At 46.8% G+C, this 20,222-nt stretch overlaps 1 protein-coding gene across 6 annotated transcripts in view; it reads left to right on the top strand.

Annotated features, from left to right (window-relative positions):
• The window catches only part of KCNIP1 (potassium voltage-gated channel interacting protein 1), a gene marked incomplete at both ends in the record, with an annotated part of 307,273 nt that extends 304,816 nt beyond the window's left edge, over positions 1-2,457 (top strand). For all 6 annotated transcript variants that reach the window (XM_079542608.1, XM_079542609.1, XM_079542607.1 and 3 more), the window contains 3 exons: positions 499-603; positions 1,162-1,224; positions 2,410-2,457. In XM_079542608.1, the coding sequence (XP_079398734.1) occupies positions 499-603; positions 1,162-1,224; positions 2,410-2,457 (216 nt within the window). The remainder of the gene's footprint in view (positions 1-498; positions 604-1,161; positions 1,225-2,409) is intronic.
• Between the last annotated feature and the right edge of the window lie 17,765 nt (positions 2,458-20,222).

Here is a 20,222-nt window from a genome sequence, read left to right as displayed (position 1 = left end):
TAACGTTGCATACAGCTCATCAAACATATAAAACTGGACCTGAGTGTTTTTCTGTCTAAGAAAGTGCAAAGTGATCTCACACTGTATTATTTTGTCGATGCGTTTTCCTACGTTACACTGGCTTTCATGGTTAGCTCTTACCTGGAGAAAAATCCTAGTTTAATCTATGAGCAGTGCAAAGCTGTGAAGAGGAGGGGAGGGGATGATGACAGCAGGTACTCAGTGACCAAGGTGTATTAGGGGCTTCTGGCTGCACTTGGAGGTGTGATGTGGGCTCACCCAGAGCACTACAAACCCCCCAGATTTTTAGGTTAGCACATATCTGATGATGCATCTGTCTGCATGCATGTGTTCTTGGGGGGACAGTAGATATGAGCACGAGGTCTGTGCTGTTTTGTTAACAGGAGAGGGTGAAGAAAAGGGCAGTAAAAGACATAAATGTGCTATCATTTCTATTAATTTCCCTGTTGTGCTTTTGTTGTCATGTCACTACTGCAGGAGATGATGGATATAGTAAAGGCAATTTATGATATGATGGGAAAGTACACGTATCCCGTGCTGAAGGAAGATGCTCCAAGGCAGCACGTAGAAGTGTTCTTCCAGGTACTTGAATTCTGATGATTTCTCAACACCTCAGCTCTTCACTGATACACTTTAAGATTAATCCCAGCTACACAGCTGTTTCCTGCTGTACATCCTAAAACAAATTCTAGTAGCCATCCAACCTAACGCTGTGGTGCCTGCTGACTTCTTGAGTCTGAGGTATCCTATTTGACTTAGCCCAACCCTTTGCAACAGGAGGATGTCCATCCAGTGAATGTGGAGCTTCTGTATGTATCACAGTCATTTGGTGCTTCTCTTCTCAACTGCTCATAAAGACAGACAGCAACCATATCATGAGGTAGTGAAGAAATAAATGATGTAATATGAGCAGAGGTTGCTGCATGTGTATAACAAAGGTTCAGGTGGAGATGACCTCAAAAGTCCTCCACATACCAGAGTGAACCAGTTCTTAGCTGCCAGCAAATTGAACCAGTGGCACCGAGTCTGTAATGTTGGCTGGTCACGTGCCTTAGATTTATTCAAGTTACAGCACATAGGATGTTATACTGTTACCACAGTGTTATCTATGGGAACTAAATGTTTGTTTTTATTTTGCAGAAAATGGATAAAAACAAAGATGGTGTTGTAACTTTAGATGAGTTTATCGAATCGTGTCAGGAGGTAAGGATGAAATGCCAGGTGCAACAAAAGGTGCAGGTCATGCCACCGTCTTTGTTTTCACTTCCACCAAACTTCATTTGCAAGGAGGTGCCACTCCATCCCGGGGTTCCTTTGCTCTCTAAAAAAACAAGCAGCTGTAAGATTGGTGGTGCTCTGTGATGCTGCTGAGCCATCAGGGCCGTGGGGTCAGGCTGGTCAGTGCTGCTGATTCTGTGACAAGTACACAATTATGAGAAAGCTCATAATGCCCTTTACCTTCCTCAGGATTTTATTTACTTAGTTGTATATTTAAGAGGCTGACGCTGTGTCTTCAGTGTGTGATTAGAGATCTTAGTATCAAAGCAGCTTCAACAGTAGGGTTTTGTTAAACCAGAACCAGGGCAGGGTATTTGGTTCCTTACTGTTGATGTGCTTGGGCTTGCAGCTCACAGACCCATGCACTGCCGTGTGTTATCTCCTGGCAGACCAGAGCCATGCCACGCAAAGGTGGTGTTTTTTACTTTAAGGAAACAAACAAATGTGCTTACCTCTGCCATATCTGAGGCTGCAGCTCTCGGGCAGTGAAGTCATGGCATGGCTGTGCACAGGAGGATTGGTTCCCCACACAGGGCATCACCGAACTGTGTTAGGATGAGCGGGGTGGATGCTGCTACCAGAAACTATCTGGTATTTCCCTTATGTGTCTCCAACTCTCTCATTTGGATCCAGGGACCTGAGAGACGCTGGCATTTCATGTATTCTTGTTGAGAGCCCCAGGTGTTCCTGTGAGGAAGTGGTCCTTCATGGCAGCATGCTTGTCTGTTCAAAGCTGTCATTTCATTTATGCTTCTGAGGCAGATGAAGCTAAATACACACCTTCATATTCAGGATCAGTGCAGTGGGTGCCGATGTCTGAGGGCACAGCTTCAGTGTTGGTTGAGCTTTTCTTCTGTGAAGTACAGGCTGTGCTGGAAGCCAAGCTTAGGAGAAAGTCCTCTGCATGCCTCAAACCAGTCAAGGTGCTGAAGTAAAAGCGCTGCTTTTCCAAATCAGGACCTAACTGTTGAATCCATTCAAGCTCACTGAGGGTGGAAAGCAAGGCTGTTGCCTGCAGTAGTCCCCGCAGAGCCCCTGCTGTGCCATGCCAGGTTAGGAGTTGTGTTCATCAGTGCTCCTTTCATGAACGTGTCTTCTCGTTGCTTTCAGGATGACAATATCATGCGGTCCTTGCAGCTCTTTGAGAACGTAATGTAACCATGCCTGGAAAGCTCTGGAAGAGTCAGAGACTGTGTGTGTAACAAAGACCTCCTTTCTGGGTGAAAGCTTTTTATAATTCAGCCATGTTCAATTCAGCCAGCGTGTGAGGGTTTTGTATGACGTGTCCAACCAAACGGCAACTGAATGCAACTGATCCCATCTCTCCTCCGCAAGAGACGACGGTGGACCTCTATTTCATTTTGGAAGCATGCAAATACTTTAATAAAACCTGACGAGAGAGCTGCTGCTTGAAGCTCGATGAGTAATACACAGCGTTCTGTTTGCAAGCCACAAGTCCTGCTTTAATCTAGCAAGCTTGATTGCGTATGATAGCTCATGTTGATAGCATATTCGGCCACCTATTACAAGCAAAAAGCTCAGTTCATACAACCATATGGCAAAATGTTTTATGGATGCCTTGCCTTTAATCTGCTTTTACAAAAAAAAAAAGAATCTACAAGGGCCATCTGTAAAAATGAACAGTGAATGTACCTAGGACGTTAAGCAGACAGCCCGTGTAGCCAGCATCCCCATTTCTGCAGAGATCTTGCTTCTCACTGCACTGGTGCCACCACGCTGAGGCTGGTGGAGGTATTCCTGAGCACATTAACCAGAGGAACTCAATGCCAGGGTTAGTCAGAAAGGAGCAAAGCGTGAGTAGCACGTAAATTTCAAAGTGCAGAGCAAATCTGATCAATGATGGTAAGTTGTTGGAGGACCAGGTAGGTTTATAAGGGCTGCTAGAGGAAGATGCACACCTGCTCTGGTCCCAGCCACCTTCTGCAGTCCCGGTGCGTTGTGGGACACCGAGCGATTCTCCACTGTGCGCCTCAGCAGCACCATGGCCGTGTGATGGTCCTTCCGCTGTGGTTTGGCACCTGCTTCTTAGATGCGTCACTTGAACATCTGTATTCCTCCATTAGATGTTAAAACAAAGTAACTTCTACTCTGTGGAGTTATTTAAGCTTTCCAGAAAAGGGCCAGGTGGTGCAGCTGTGTTCCCACGTAAGGGCCTTGGCACCCACAGAGTGCCAAATAAGTTTAATTGGCGCCTGCATGGTTGCTGTTAGTATCAGAAATGCCTGCCGGGGTAGTTCCACATTTTCTGTAGCAAAATCTTTATCCCACAAGACAGTTGCATGACTCGTACAAGTCCTGATCCTTACCAATGCCCCGGAGAGCTTTGTTGTGGGGAGTTGTTGGTTTCTTTCTTCCAAGAGGGAAACAGGAAGAGTCATGTAGCGAATTTATACCAAGGTTGGATTATGCCCAGTAGATGTGTCTGCTGAGGAACAGGTCAGCCTGCTTTGCAGAGGAGTCTTAAGGAAAATGGCTGTTCCCAAGCAGCTGATGGTTGGGAAACCAAGGGAAGGAGGGAGCAGCCACCTGTACCAGCTGCACAAACCACACAAAAAGGGGAATCCCCTGTCGTACCCAACATCGTCCCTGTCCAGTAAGCATATATTTTTATTATGTCAGATACTATATTGCTAATATACTGTTGGCACTGAAGATATATTTTAAATATTACGTATGTGGAAGCTTTTTATAAGACTAAATATATAGTATGCCTAATTTCTGTAGCCCTATGTTTTATAAAAAAAAAATTAATCTGTTGAAATATTCCTGGTTATAGAGGTAGGTCTGATCAGTACTGGAGTAATGCTATGTGTATTCCTCAAGATGGGAAGTGTTCCTTTTTTCTGTGCTTCTGCATACTCTTCTGTGTGGTCTTTGCTTTGTTCCCCCAAGTTGATTACTTGTCATCAAAACAGCTGGTCAGCTGAGGGAAGTTACTTGCATGCAGGAGTGACATCTCAGTCTGTCCTGTTCGCTGCCTTGCACGCAATTACCATGAATTAATTCCTTCTAGCAAGTATGCAGAGCAAAGCAGCTCCAGTGATGTGCTGGGATTCACAGAAGGGATGCAGTGCTGTGAGAGTAGCCTTGCCTTCCAGCTGTCCAGTTTTGTCTATTTGTTTTTTGTTTAATAGGCACTTGATAAAGACATCAGCTGTAGCCGGAATAATGCCCAATATTTATGTTGTTCCTTCTTGTGATTCTTCTTGTAATCACTTGGGCAAATAACAGCCTTCAGTGCAACAAGCAACCTGCTTTGTTCTCCTCCATCCCTACAGGCATGTGTCTGTTGTCAGTCTGAGCAGGTAATGTCACTGGACCAAAAAAAAGGGAAAGCAACCATTTGTACTGAGTTCTTCAGTGTCTTTCACCTCTAACAGTGATGCTCCAAATGTGCTCGCAAGATGGCATATGTAGCCTGAATATTTCTCAGAATTGGAATGTGCCTTTTTCAGTGGACCAGAAGTATTAATAGATGCGTGATCCTTGTAGTCCCTGAAGCTAAATTAATTTCTGGAGCCACCCTGAATTTGGCCTCCGCTGTGTTTTCAGTCTCCGCTAGGAGAAGTGTTGTGTCCCAGGGACCAGAACTGCTCTGGGTCAAGTACAGCCTGACTGAGCAACATACCTGAAACATCTGCATGTTACTCTCAACGTATCTTTAAGTGCATTGCTGAAGCCAGATTACTATTAGTGCCCTTACACTTTTTGTTTCTCCTCTTCTGCACTGCTGTAGTTTTTATCAGTTCCCAGTAATGATGGCCGTGCGTTAGGAAGAGAGGGAGATGCTGAAAGCTGCTCTGGTCCTGACTCTGCCCCTTAGCCATAACCAGAGCCCAGCTGCCATTGCCTGTGCCTCATGCCTGCCATTTGCTCCTGGATTGCTGCTTCTCTGTTCCCCTTAAGATGCCATCCAGAGACCCAGCCAGGCTGAGCTGCCAGCCCAGGAGAAACTCATGAGGTTCAATAAATCTAAGTGCAAGGTTTGGCACTTGGGTCACAGCAAGCCCTGCTATCAGTGCAAGCCGGGGAATGTAAGGTAGAGCATGGCTGTGAACTAAAAGAGGGGAGATTTAGGTTGGATATGAGGAAGAGGTTTTTTACAATGAGGGCAATGAAGCAGTGGCACAGGGTGCCCAGAGATGTGGTGGATGCACCATGTCTGCAGGCACTCAAGGTCAGGCTGGACGGGGCTCTGAGCACCTGATTTAGTGGAGGTGTCCCTGTTCAGTGCAGGGAGTTGGACCAGATGGCCTTTAAGGGTTCCTTCCAACTCAAACTCTTCTCTGATTGTAAGTCTGTTGCTACAATAGGAGGATTTGCCATGTGACGCACAACAGCAGCATTTCCTGTAGCTCTGGTCATGTATTCTGGCTGTGACAGAGCAGTTGCCTTTGTGAAACCATTTATTATCCTGTGTTTGTCCACGATCCCACTGCTAGCAGCCGGAGGCTTGTGTGCATCAGTGCCCAGGGGCCTCGGGGCTTTCCGTGAGCAGCATCCATGCACGTGGCAGGTGACAGAGCTGCAGTGACTGTGAGAGAGTCATCCTCTGCATGGAAATGTCTTTGGGTTTGCCTTTTATGTTCTTGGTGAACATTAGTTTGTAAGCTTGCAAAGCCTCTCATCGCTCATAAATGAGGCTTGCAATATTGATGGCAAATACTTACTGCTACGGCTTTCCAAATAAAACATAGTATGCTGTTCTGATCTCATCTCGCCATTGATCCTCTTGCCAGGATGTGAAGGAAGCTGCTGCGCTGCCTGCTAAGTTACAGTTAGACTCTGTCAGTGCTATCAGCTGTGCACATTTTCTTGAAGCTGTGAATGTTTCAATAACATCTGCATTGTAAGTCTGACTGTTTCACTACTTACAAGCATTAATCTGCATTTTCATGCTAGCGTTTTCTAATAAAAGCCTTTCTAACATGCGCTTTAGGCAACCATCTGTTGAAAAATAGGAATATGATGAATGATGATGCAAAAAAAAAAAAAAAGCAAGCAATGTAATTCATCTGTTGTCGTTGATGTACATTTTCCTGTATTTTTGAATGCATTGCAATACTGTGAGTAACTGTATGTTGAGTTGCAAACCTGAAGGTGCGGATATACGAAGGTTCCAGCGCCGCGGGCAGGACTTTGGCAATGCCTGGCTGCAGCACGGTAAGAGCAGGGCATCTTCATGTCTGCGTGTGACCGCCGCTAAGATGGCAGCAGCTCATTGCTCGTGGGAGCGCCATGAAGGACTTGTGGGACAGTGCTGCTGGGGTCAGTGGTGCAAACTAAAGCCATGCGGGTGGAGCGGCGGTGCGTCGCTCCTATTAAAAATGCTGTTATCCGATGGCAGTTTGTATGACGTTTTGTTGAATGGTTTTAAAGATTTGGGTTTTAATAATAAAAACTACGTGTCTATAGGGGGGTGTCCTCCTGTATGCCCAGTATGCATTTTCTTCTCATGGGACGCTGTCAGGTTAACGATGTACAGCCAGGAGACTGATAGAACCACGCATCGATCTGCACAGGGGCTGCTAGACTGCTGAAGCAACGTTTACATGGTAATGATTTCTTTCCATTGCTGATCTGGGGATGCTCGTCTGTTTGGTGTGGTGACATACACCTCTGTTTGTCCCTGGTGTGAATAAGAGTTCGGAAATACTCAACTTGATTCACTGGTACTGTCTTGGAACAGTAAAAGCTGAAAATTTATAGATATCTTTTTTCTCTTGGGTATTTTTGCTTAAGTACCTCCAGGTAACGGAAATTACACTGAAGAACATGCTAGCACTACTTGCAGAGATATGAAAAATAAGCCTCTCTGTGTCCCTTTATCTCTGGTTTGTTGAAAGCATCCATTCTGACACACGGAGAATTGCAGAATAAGTTTTACTAGACTAATACATATATGTATATGTATGTATGTATATAGAGATACACATATGAAAATTTGGTCAGCTTCATCACACGAGGCATAATACATCCCCCAGGACATCCCCAGACAAGGAACATTGTTTTGCATACTAGCAGAAATGTGAAAATAAAGGTGTCTGTGTGTGAAACACAGCCTCAGTCTCGCAGCAGCACTGCCAGGGCAGCTCTCAGCATGCGGCGAGGGAGCAGCCAGCAGCAGCCAGCACTGCTGCCTATGCAGGACGATGGCACTTCCATGGACAGAGGCCCAGCTGCTGCCCGGCGATGGACGGCTGTTGAAGCTCCTGGTTGGCACCTCTCACAGCACCAGGTCACACCAGCGGCTGCACGGCTTGGCACACAGCTGCATGCATTTGCTTTTGATGCAATTTTTAGTGTCGGATCTGCTGAAGTGGCTGCGTGCTGCCCATTAGCACTGTCAGTGCTACATCTCTGGGATCCTCCTGGATGTGACAGAGTGAGAATGAGCGGTGTGATGCAGCTCAGCATATGCACGTGGTTACTTTAGAACTCAAAGCCTTCAGACTATGAGATTAATTCTGTGATCTCTGCTCATTTGTGCAGGCCCAGCAGAGGTGGAGGAGAAAAGACCTGGCATCAAGATCTCTGCAGGAGCCGAAGTTACTGACCGTGTGGATCTCTTCCATTTTGGGTCAGAAAATGCATCTGAGACAGAAACACCCAGAGAAACTGTGCTGGAGAAAGTGAGTCTTGTCCCTGTAGCAGAGCGGGATGCGGCTGGGAGCATTTGGGGATAGCCTGATTTAACCCGATTTAACAAATTGCTCTGTGAAAAATGATGGTTTTAAGTCTCGTTGCAGCACTGTGCCTGCTGCTAGGTCCTCTAAGCAGAGATGTGCCAGGGGCCACAACTGCCCTTCTTAGAATTAACGAGTCATGTGCTGCCAGTGTGGGTTTGGTTTCATTGTAACTAACAGCTTGAACAATTAATGCAGTGTTTTCAGCAGCAAATGAGTAGATGCCAGGCTTTTGGAAAGCAGAGTCTGAGCACTCCGTGAGGTCAGATAAAACAAACACTGGTAAAGTGTTTCTGCTGCCTGTGGAGCTCACACAGGGAACGCTAGATGTCAGTGAGGGCCAGCAGCCGGCAGGTTGTGGCAGCACTGCAAGGGGCAGGAGATGGCTGCATAGGATCAGGTGTGGGAACTGCATAAGCAGGAATCCTGCGTGCCTTTGTACACTGGAAGGCTGGCGATGGATGGAACCCCGCTGTGTGGCTGGGGATGGCTGCTTGTTTGCTAACACAGGCAGTGACTTGCTAGTAAGCAAGTGCTCATCTTGGGAGTCTTCTCTTGAAACATGGAATAACACCACCACAGGCTTTATATTGTTATGATGAGACAGAAGGGTCTAGAACAGTTCACATGCATTTTCCAGTTTGATTACTTGGATTGATTTACATTGAGACATCTAAAATACAGGGGTGATAAAACTGCCATATGAAAGGGGAGCTTTACCAGGATTTAAGGATTAAAAAAGAAAAAATAAAAAAAAAAGAAAAATGCTGAATTTTGTTCTTTTCCATGTTTTGTTCAGAACTGTCATTTTCTTGCTGGAAGAGACAAATTCTGGACAGCTAGAGATGGTTAATACCCAGATTTGTGCCTATCACAAGAAGGAAATCCTTACAACTGGAAAAGCTTTTCTCAGTGAAGACCTGTTTATTGGTTGTATCGTGAAGTGCAGGCATTTTGCACGTTCCTAGCCATGCAGAAATACATGTCCTCAACACAGGTCCTTAAGAGTAAGCTTGCTCACTGTGCCAAACAAACAGGCAGGTGCTTTTGCCTGTGCAGGAACTTACTTAAGCACAGAGAATACATCTCTGAGAGAACTTGGGGGAAATCTGTGATAAATCCCAGTGAGATTTCCTGCAGAAGGTGAGATACAAGCACCAGGCCTGTCCAGCTGACATGCTGAACAGCCTGTTACACTGCTTTTACTGGACTGAAGGCTACGTCGAATGTCAAAGCAGGGCAATACTATCCAGAGGTGGTTTTAAATTAGTAGTTTATATCCTGTGGTAAATTGGAAAAGTTGCAATTTACCAAGGACACGAAGATACTTTCTCTATGTAAATGTTCTGATTTAATGGCTATATTACAATTTAACACATCATAAAAATGTGATCTTCTGTGATCTGCTAACGTCATTAATGTCAGTTAATGCAGATGTCCATATTTATTACTAACATATACTTTCATTTTCAGCAATATCAAAAGCTAAGCTAGTCTTATTACCCACTTTTGGAATGTCTGACCCAAGATCATATGGATTTCATTACCAGCCTAGAGCCTCATGTCCTTACCTCAGTGTCTGGAGGACTTACTGCTCGAGGTAAGACTTGTTGACTTCTGAAAATCTATTTTACAGAGTAGATAACTTACCCAGTATGTGTTTCATTTTGCATTAAGTTGTAATAACATAATGCTCAAATCTTTAAGGACATCTGCTACAGACGAGCAGTTGAGCTGTTATCTGTATCAGTGTCCTTTTAAAATGAAGTATGAGCAAATCAGAGGCTCCTTTTGAAAGGAGAAGGAGGTAGATTTCAGTTAGAGGAATCCTTTGTGGTGGTTTCAGCAACAAAGCTAACAGAGTATGTAAGCTTGAGTCTTACTGTGGCAGTGAATATTTCGTGCACGTCACACAATAATGTGAAGAATGCACAGCCAGGAAGACAAGGGAAAGCATTTTGGAAGCTGCAAACCCAAAAAGGAGAATTTCTGAATTTGAAGTCTCGCATTTCTGAAAGCACGTTGGCCTTAATCTCTGTTTGGAACAGAAATCTCATTACAGCCAGAGAAAAGGATATTCCAGGGCTTGAGGAGCCCAGCTCAGCGGGGCAGAAAAGATCACTGCAGAAATTCATGTGACATTGCAGAGACCTGTAGGTAATTTTAGATACTGTAAAAGCAGCGTTCAGAAGTTTAATGGACAAGAAGAGATGTGCTGTTCCTTTAGTGACACTTTACGATGGGTTTGGTGCTGCACTTGGAATATTCTGTGTGACCTCTGTGGTGACAGCAGCTGAACACCTTGCTGGCTGCCATGTGCATCTGCAGAGGAAAAGGTGCCCTGTTTTGGGTTTGAGGAACGTTGGTGGCAATGGGCTGAAGCCTGCTTGGGATAGGGGCTGGAGGTGCCTCACGGTGCTGACAAAGTCTGGTTGAGATTGACAGAGCCCTGTGTGTTAGAGGGGAGGGTGAGCAGTGAAATGTGGCACAGCTGGTCAGACCTGTTCCCAGCACTGGGATTTTTCCTCCTTTGTCTCTTTCTTCACACTTGGCAAAGAGGGGAGAAATAGATGTTGTCTGGCTGGTCTTCTATGGTTTCGCTCTCGAGGTATTTTTAGTGCACTGATCTATGGGCAGCCGGGCCCTGACTGCCCGTTCCTTGTTTGTTTTCAAGGAGAGGCAGCTCTGCAGCTCCCCCACAGCCCCAGCTTCCATTCACGGCCCGTGTGGAGTCCAGAACTGACCCCTGGGCACAGCTGCTTGGCAAACAGGCTGAGACTGCCATGGGCAGCAGGCTGCCCTTGTCCCACAGTGCTTGTGTGTGCTCCCTCTGCCCAGAGCTGCACAAAAATCCAATACTCTCAGTTTTGAGACATTGCGGTAGATGTCAGACAGCAACACTGCCCAGAAAATGCTACCGTGTCAGTATAGTCTGAATTTCCCAGTATAATACTTGTTTTTTCTTCCCCTCTTAGCTTAATGAATGACATTTTGGTGTTAAAACAGCCTTTGAGGGCTCCTGTGCTTCTGCTGCAGGTGCAGCCATTTGCTTTTTGCAGTTGAGTTGCCCAAGACTCAGGGCTTGGAATGCTGTTGGTGCACTGCAGTGGTGTCCTTTGGTGGTTCCAAGGCAGTTAGGAGAGCTCCCATGCTGCTCTGCCTTGTTGGAAATATCCAAATAATTTTGTCAGCACAGTATCTCTGATAAAAGCAGGTTTTATTCATGATTGCAGTGGCGGGCGTCCCGCAAGCAGGAGCACCCCTAAGGACACAGTGACAGCTTTTGTATCTCATAAAAAAAAAACAAACAACAGAGTGTGTTTTGGAGCTGAGGATGGGGTGCTCTCATTGTACAATACAGAATTTAAGCTCAGATTTGAATAAATAGCCTGTGATGGAGTGATTCAGCCAAGAAAGGGCAGTGGTTTGAGATCTCGGTGTGCAGCTGGGACCTGCTGAGCAGTCTGAGATACACCACTGAAGGACTCTATTAGCATTTCCTCCTCTTGAAGCATGCTGTGCCATGGAAGGATGGCTTCCTGGCTCCCCTTTCTCCCATTTCTCAAATATTCTGCACAAACTATTTTTTTTAATAGGTGCAGTTTTAGCCTGACCAAAATATATGGATGAGAAAGCAACAATTGTGGTGGGGACATCTTTAGGCCCAGACTGCAGGGCTCAGGAAACACACTTTGTCTGCGTATCGCCTCGCGTGACTGATGGGATGAATGGCTGTGCTTTGTTCTTGCTCAGGTCACATCTATCTGGTGGCTGCAGACCCAACGCCTGGCTTTCCTGAAGGCTCGCCTGGATTGGCTGCAGAGAACCAGGATGGCTCTGCAGGGCAGCCCTGCATGGGCTCAGAGCAGTTTCTGCATGGCCTCACCAAATCAGGCACGCAACTTCTGAGAAGCTCTGCAGATCCAGCACTGCACCGCAGTGTGGGGGAGGTGTTTGCTAAGGAGGCACCAGGTGCTGACTGCTGCTCCAGGGCAGGGCCCTGCTGTTAGCAACTGATGCTCAGAAAAAGGGACGCAAATCTGTGTGTCTCTAAGAGAGACGCTTCTGTTCAGAGCAAATTTTTGGATATAAAACTTCATCTCGTTGACTTTGTACAGGGTGAACTTGATATTTTCCAAGCGTGTTTATTCACCTGAAATATAGAAACATAACGTGGGAAGAAGCTCTGTGCACAGGTTTGAGCATTACAAATGATCACTTCTGCTGTCTGTTACAGTGCTGCTGATGTATTCTGTCTGAAGCATGTCACATACTGTGGCACTCTGCTTCACTGCTGTCCCAGCAGGTTGGCATCTGATGTGAAGTAGTGATAAATTCATTTAAAATACCTTAATGTGGCAATAGAAGGCAATCGTTAATAGTTAGGTTAATGACAGCGTTGGCTCTCTTCCTTCTCTTGCCGTCTCCCTCGTGGTGCAATGCATGCGTTCTGCAGGCAGATGTATGGCCCTGTCATAAACAAGTTCCTTGGGAGTGCACTGGGGCTTGGGGTGCCGCCGGTCCCACGGGGACACTGCTCAGTACTTTTCCAGTTGCACTGTAACTGCTTTGGGTGTGTGTGGTCCTCGGCAAGTGTGGCTGCAGCAGTAAATAGGACAGAGGGCCTTTCGGGACACACTGGCTGCTTTCTCTGTGCTGGTGATGAGTGCCATACAGGTGGTTGGTGTTCGCCATCGGTTTAGAAGCAGCTCAGATTTCTGGTCATAAGAACTGGCAGTGTTGTTTGTGCCAGTGCCTGGAGGTGCTCCAGTACTGTAACCATGCTTAACCATCCTTATGTATCATAGAATCATAGAATGGCCTGGGTTGAAAAGGACCACAGTGACCGTCTAGCTTCAACCCCCTGCAGGGTCGTCAACCAGCAGCCCAGGCTGCCCAGAGCCACATCCAGCCTGGCCTTGAATGCCTGCAGGGATGGGGCATCCACAGCCTCCTTGGGCAACCTGTTCCAGTGCCTCACCTCTCCCCAGGACACACAGAGCTGGCTGGGGACCCTGTCCGTAGCTGTACTGAACTGTGCAAATGCTGGTAAGGCTTTGAATTTCCTGAGATTTAAAACCCAAAGGAGAGATTGCAGTTATTATTATTTGTTTTTTAAATCCCTTCAAAACATTTTCAAACCCGCATTTTTGTTCAGGCTGCTTTACATCCTGCCATAATTCAGAGCAAAGTTAATGTTTCACACTGGGCTGCAGTAAATTGGGTAAAGCAGTGTTTCCTCATTTGTTGTGTAACAACAGTTATCCTTTTATACTGTCCCCACTGCGTTACACTGATAAAAACCAAAAAGCATTGCTTGATACCTTCTAATAACAGTTGGGTCTATTTCTAAACACAGATAAGTTTCTGTTCTGTACTGTCTGTTGCTGAGGCATTTTTGAGACAGTGAAGCCCTGCCAATTCTAAGCAATGAAAGCTGCCTATCTCCTGGCAAACCTAACACAAGTGCTTTGAAAGTGAAATATAGAGCTGAGCCACCTTGCTTTGTTTCTCCCCAAAGCAAAAAATACTTGCTCCTTGGAAGTTGGTCTTGGAGATTATTCAGACGCTGTATGATTAAGCCTTTCAGAGATGTTCTTTCCAAGGAGACACCAAGCACTTCCATGCCTGGGCCTGATGCAGCTAAGTGTGTGCTCACATGGCTTTGTGCTGAAGAGGATGTGGTGGCTGAGCACCGGCGGGGCTGGGATTCGAGCTGTAACAGAGCAAGAGCCTCAAGTAAGGCGTGTAAGACACAGAGGGTGGTGAGGCACTGGAACAGGTTGCCCAAGGAGGCTGTGGATGCCCCATCCCTGGAGGCATTCAAGGCCAGGCTGGATGTGGCTCTGGGCAGCCTGGTCTGCTGGTTGGTGACCCTGCACGTAGCTGGGGGTTGAAACTAGGCAGTCATTGTGGTCCTTTTCAGCCCAGGCCATTCCATGATTCTGTGTATTAGCTCTTCTGCTTGTCTGCTGGTAGCACACATTGCTGCCTTCATATTGCACGTGGATTATGGGGATCTAACGTCTTCCATTATCCAGAATTCCTCTGCTCAAAAGTAACCTAGAGGAAGAATTATTGTTTTTGAATGGTGAAAATAATAATACAGAGAGTATTATAACCAGCAGCAAAGCACCAGATTTGTGCATATCAGTTCTCTTTAACAGGGATGAAATTAAGTACAAAAAGATCTCATATTGGCTCTGAGGTGCTGTGTTCCTGCTGCAGGGGGAGTCCTGCTGCTGAGTGCAGCCATGTTTGGAGAAAGGAAGCACAAATCATCTGTGTGTTCATTTAATACGTTTATCCAAATATTTTGGCATTCTGGTTTCATCTTAAAACTCCCACCTTGGAAGAGAACAAGGCTTTGGTCCTTTATGCTGTTCAAAAGCATTCCAAAGCACATCTGCCACCAATAAAGAACATCTTGTGGATGTGCAAACCAGAAAGCAGCACTTGCTACGGCCTGTCTAGTAAAGCACATCTTGATCTGATCTGCTATCTCAGCCTATTTCAACCTATCTAAGAAACAATAAGCAATGCTTCCCTCCAGATCCTGCTGCTAGTGCCAGCTAAAGCATCTGCCCATCTTTTGGTACTGGAGGCACTTGTTATGGGTCAGATTAAATTGTATTATCTTTAAGATGAAGTTAAGCAAATGGGCAAGAATCTAGACATGATCATTGGGTGCTGATGTGCATGCAGACAAAATAACATTCTCAGGTTGTAACAGGCAGTGTCATAATGGAAGTAGTTAAGTAGGGCTTTGGGTTGAGGGAAAAAAAAACATGTCTGGTACCCATCCAGAACTGTTGTTTCTATGTGAAATGTTTGTTCAGTTCAAATGTTTGCAGCATTGGTGTGTGAGACCTGGTAAAAGCAAGGCAGTGTTGGTAATGGAGAGTTTGTTGTTAGCGAGTGAGACTAAGAAAAGATCTGCACAAAGATGTGTTTCTGTGCATCTCTGTCTTTAAGGTCCCTGGCAGATGGTATGAAGAGCAGTTATTTCCCTTTTTCATGTGGGTAACTATGGCAGGGAGCAATGAAGGCATTTTTCAGGGCAGAGTGGGCATGATGGACCCTTGGCATCACTGAGCAGCTCAGGTTCCTGTAATCCTGTGGCATTCCAGGAGGGATGTCTGTGCCCCGCAATGTGTCAGGGCACTAGGGGGGGACAGAGGGGGGGTTAGAAGCTTTCTCGTTTCCAGTTAACTGAGAACAGTTTAAATGGCAGCGTACGCAGCCATATTGATTACATCTCCCTGACCTTTGGTTTTTGAGCTGTGGTAGAGGCCTGGTGCATGAAAGCATCTTTCCTAGATCAGAGAACACTCCAGCGGTGACAGAGGGATGAGAGCTCTGCGCTGGTGGCGCTGGTCCGTCCCGCTCTGCTGGTATCAGACTGGTGGGGAAGGGAAGGATGGGAGCATCACTGCTGGCACTTATGCATGCCTGGTGACAGGCCTTGGCCATCAGTCATCAGCAACCTGCACTGCAGACTGGGACAGAGGCAAAGTCCAACCGTTCTGTGCAGCGGGGGAGGCTGGCTGCAAGTTCATGCTTGCTTTATCCTTTCACCCAGGCAGAGTGGACTGCTTACCATTCAGTGTTTTATTTTTTGTTGTTGCTGTAGACACTGTTGTCAAGTCAGAGTTTGTTGTAAATATGCCCATGGTGTAAAGTGACATTTGTTTTTTCACGCTATCGGTTTCCTGCCTTCTCTCCATCCTTTCAAGCACCTATTTTAGAAAAGTTAGAGAGATAAGTTATGCAATGGCTCTGACTTGGCAGTTGTCTTAAATGTTGGAATGGGGCAGCAATGCCACCAGCATGCTGCTGTCTGACAGCAGGGCAGTGCCATGGCTGTGCTGCCCATCCCTGCCAGGACCTCCAGGTGGTTGGACAGGAGTTTGACCATCACCTCTTGTCATAGTGGGTGTGGGTGTCACTGCCAGGAGCCCGGCACAAAGCTGCAGAAAATAGTGGTGATGGATTTATATAAATAATAAATAAAGCCAACTGATTTATTGGCATGTCCTAGCCAAGCAATTAATTCTGCTTTTGGGAGGCAGAACCAAAGCAGAAAACATGTCATAACGCCAGATCAGAGCTGATAATGTATTCCTCCCTTCCTCAGTTCTCCGCTAGCACGGATCAGCCTATTAAGGAATCATCTCCCAGAGCACAGGCCGGCTCCAGGAGGATCCCCAGCAGCTGCAGAGCCCAGCCCATATGGAGACAGAGCCAGAACCACACATGTTGGGATGGAGGGAGGGAGGGAGGGAGGGGAGGTGGGGGACTGCTCACCCAGCCACTGTGCTCCTGAGGGGCCCAGCACGGAGCTGGGAGGTCGGTGCTCTGAGCATGCTTTTTGCCATATTGCTTTGAGACACATTACTCCACAGATAGCTCTTAAGACAACAGGTCCTAAATGTAATACAGGACTGTGCTGTTTTACCCAGCGCTGTTCCTTGGTGGTATCCCACGTGGGCTGCCACATGGCACATCCCACACTGGAGGCAGCTGCAGCTTCTCAGGGAAAGGCTCACAGAGGCTTCTGATCTGGGAGCAACTTGTGGGACTTGGTGGTGTCTATGGATGCTGGTGGGTGCTTGAGGGCTCCGTGGTAGCACAGGTACAGCAGTGGGCATCCAGTGCTGGGTGAGGGGCACTTGGTGAGGGAGGGAATAGTCTGCATGCCTCTCCCTGCCCACACGCTTCCCTTTTTCTCAGTTTCTCACTTCACTAAGCATGGGTTGCATTTATCCAAAGCATCGAGGGTGCTAAGAAGCGATTTCAGATGCTGCAGGTAGAAGCTGCAGCACGTTCTGCTGCTGGGGAGTGGTTCTGCCACCAGCACAGCACCACAGCGCTGCATCGGGTGGGACTGCAACAGGTACAGATATGAAGTCAATGCAGTGAAGAGGAAACACTCAGGAGAAGGCTGCTGCCAAGGTGATCTCTTTGATCCTCTTATAGAATTTCCTGTATGTGAAGTGGCTCTGAGGTTGGCTTCTGATGGAATTTCTCTTTATCTGAGACAAGAGGAAGTTGAACCTGTGGTCTCTTTCACAAATCTTTTGATTCAGTCAAGTGGAATGTGGCTATTTTTTCATCTAGACTTGCATCTTTATTGTGTGTCTTGCAGCAGGGGACTGAGCTTTTCTTGTATTTTTAGTATGAATTGAAAAGTAAGAAATGGAAATAATGCATCCATCTACAGGAGGTGCTCCGCTCTTGTTAAGCCAGGACCAAGGAGCTGCCACGTGAGCTCTTAACCAGGAAACAACAATGTTTTGGTTATTAAAAACCAAAATCTCGTCAAACTGATACCAGTGCACAGACGAAAGACAGAAATATTGCAGAGGAGATAAACCTGGTGATTGTTATCTGCGGGTTGCATCCATTCACTGCCTTGTCTTAGGATGTGGTGTGTACACTGGATCCTGAGCTCAGGCATTGCCTTTTGGGAAGCGTTGCTGTGATGGTCTCCTGCTGCAGTGCAGTGCAGCTCTGCCTTTCTGCTGCAGGCTCTCTGCGTGTCACAGGTGGGCAGTGACATCCAGCAGCAGGCAGGAGGCAGACAACCCAGTGTGCATCTCCTGGCATCGTGGATGAGCTGCCCAGGGCTGCAGTGCTAATAGAGCAAAGCAGGCAGTGCTCACTTGAGAAAATCAGCTTCTGAAGGGATGTGTTTATAGAGTACATTTATGGAGAGGAAGGGCAGTGTGTTGGTGAATGAAGCTTCTATGAAAGTCCACAGCCAGAAATGCAGGTGATGTGAGCGTGTCTCAGAGCCAGCCAAGGTGCTCCTCTGCTGCTGGTGATCTCACACTCAAACTGGTAAAAGTGCAGAGCTGTAGAAGTAGTCTTGAACTACTGGGTGCAAAGTATAGCTCTAATGAAATGTGACAGCGTGGCTTTCACGTTGCCACATTCAATTCATCAATATGAAGAGGGCAAACGCTTTGACGGGAGGCCTGGGATGATGAATGGGCCTGGATATGCCTCATCACTTGTTGAAACTGCAACCACCTGCTGAGGCTTCATTAACTGCAGAGGTTGTTAGTGGGCACCCCATGAACTGTGGCTGCTGGGGGCTGCAGGCTGAGGCTTGCACAGAGCTACTGCACCAGGCAGGGTCCTCCCAGCTGTGGGCACACGCAGCCCAAGGGTGGGTGGTGAGCTTCCCTCCAGCCCTGGGGACACGGATGGATCCTGAGTGCCAGGGCTGCCATTGGAGCTGGGAGCACATCTGTGCACTTCAGCACCGAAGCCATAAAGCACAGCGTAAGAAAATGTCACCACTTAATTTTCCCAAACCTTCGCCCTCCCTTCTGAAAGGAATGCTGTCAGTTTAGGAGAAGTCAATTTAGAACAAAAGACCAATGAATGTGGTGGCTCTTCTTCTTTTGCAAGTTTAAGCACCTCATCTTTCCTCGGAGAACAGTTCTAAATCATTTTATTTGCAGGCCCTAAGCAGGAATTTGTATTCATGCTAAGACATTTATTGAGTTAATTTATTTAAGGCCGGGGCATAATTTCTAATAACGGAAGAGTCTCCAGGCCCAGTGAAATTGTCTCCCTGATAGGGCATTAATATTTTAAGGGATTATAATATCTGCCAATTGATCCATGCCTCTGGGAGCAGCCAGCAGTTACTGATGAGCGCCGTCCCAGGGACGGTCTGCAGTTGTGCTGTACCCCACACAGGGCCCTGAGTACAGCATTCGGCTGCTGGATGTGGCACTGTGACCGATTCAAACCGTGGCCCTGGTGTTTCACACAGGGAGCTCTGCATGCCCAGGAGTATCTCACTGCCCAACTGAAATTCAGACTGCTGTATCCTTAAGATGAACGGTGGAGCTGTGCTCCTTGGGCTCCATCTGGTATTTTTTTTATCCATCAGTGTGTCGCCCCTGACTTACAGGCTCTGGTTGCTCTGTCCTGGCTCCCTCCATTGCCCACACTGCATCCTTCCACCCAACGAGGTTCTGCCCATCTCAGCACACAGACCGGCTCCTGGGAGGCAGAAGCATAGTAAGGATTCAGGCATAACAAAGCGATCCTTTCTCTTGCTCCTTTTGTCCTCTGAGAGGTCAGCGAGTCCCTCCTGCTTTCCCTCCTGGAGGGCTGGGCCAAGGCACGTAGCGGCTGCTCGACTGCATCACATTTGTTGCTTCATTGCCCTATGGGCAGCCTGCACTGCACGCAGCACTGCGGTGGAGCCCAGCCAACAAACCTCTGTCAGGGAAACTTTCCCCTTGACCTGGCTGTCAGTGATGACAGAGGAAAGCAAACCCAGGATTAAAACAGCACATCTGCACGTTTCTTATTTTGAATTTGCCTGTTCGGTGTTTTTGAATCCCTTGGAAAGGGGAAGTGCAGGTGCTGGCTGTGTGGGCTTTGTGGCTGTAGCCCTCTGGTAAATTGGCTGAGCCTGGGTCAGATAAGGAATCACAGAATCATTTATGTTGGCAGGGACCTTTAGAGGTCATCTCTTCCAGCTCCCTGCACTGAGCGGGGATGCCAGCACTAGATCAGGTGCTCAGAGCCCCATCCAGTCTCACCTTGAGTGCTCCAAGGATGGGGCATCCACCTCATCTCTGGGCACCCCGTGCTTCTTCCTTTATATCCAGTCTAAATCTCTCCTCTGTTAGTTTATATATTATACACTGTAAGAATAGTCAGAAACAAAGGGTCTGATTTTTTTTCTCTGTATTTGTTGATTTTATTTTTATGCCCCTCTAATTCCTTTTCTGTTGAAATGACATTATCTCATTATTTTCAAATTCTGCTCACATGAGAATCTTTCCATAGTAATTATCTTTTTTTTTTTCCCCCATTTCCTCATCTGGCATACTCAGAACTGAGCTGAGTACTCAGTGAAGCCTCTCAGTAAACCACCTCTGCTTTATTTGCTTTTAATGTAAGAAGATCCTACAGCCTTTATCCATTTCTGTACCTAGATGGTCTGGAAGCGTGCACCTTTTTGTGTCCCACGAGGGAGTTAATGTCATGCATGCTTGTCTTGGCTGATAGGAGCAAGAATAATTAAGTCTCACATAAAATACCTGCACACACACAATGGAGGAGACTAAGTGAGCAGAACTGCTGAGGTGGGAGGGACCGTATATATAGGGTTACAATTACAGGGTTGGCAAGTTGAGAGCAAAATCATAGAAAGCAACGTTGCTTGGCTGGTGATCTCTGTGC

The sequence above is a fragment of the Tetrao urogallus genome, assembly GCF_951394365.1.
Source record: "Tetrao urogallus genome assembly, chromosome: 14".
In the NCBI taxonomy this organism is placed as follows: Eukaryota; Metazoa; Chordata; class Aves; order Galliformes; family Phasianidae; genus Tetrao; species Tetrao urogallus.
Note: the sequence above shows the minus strand (reverse complement) of the source record. Positions and strands in the feature narration are given on the sequence as shown.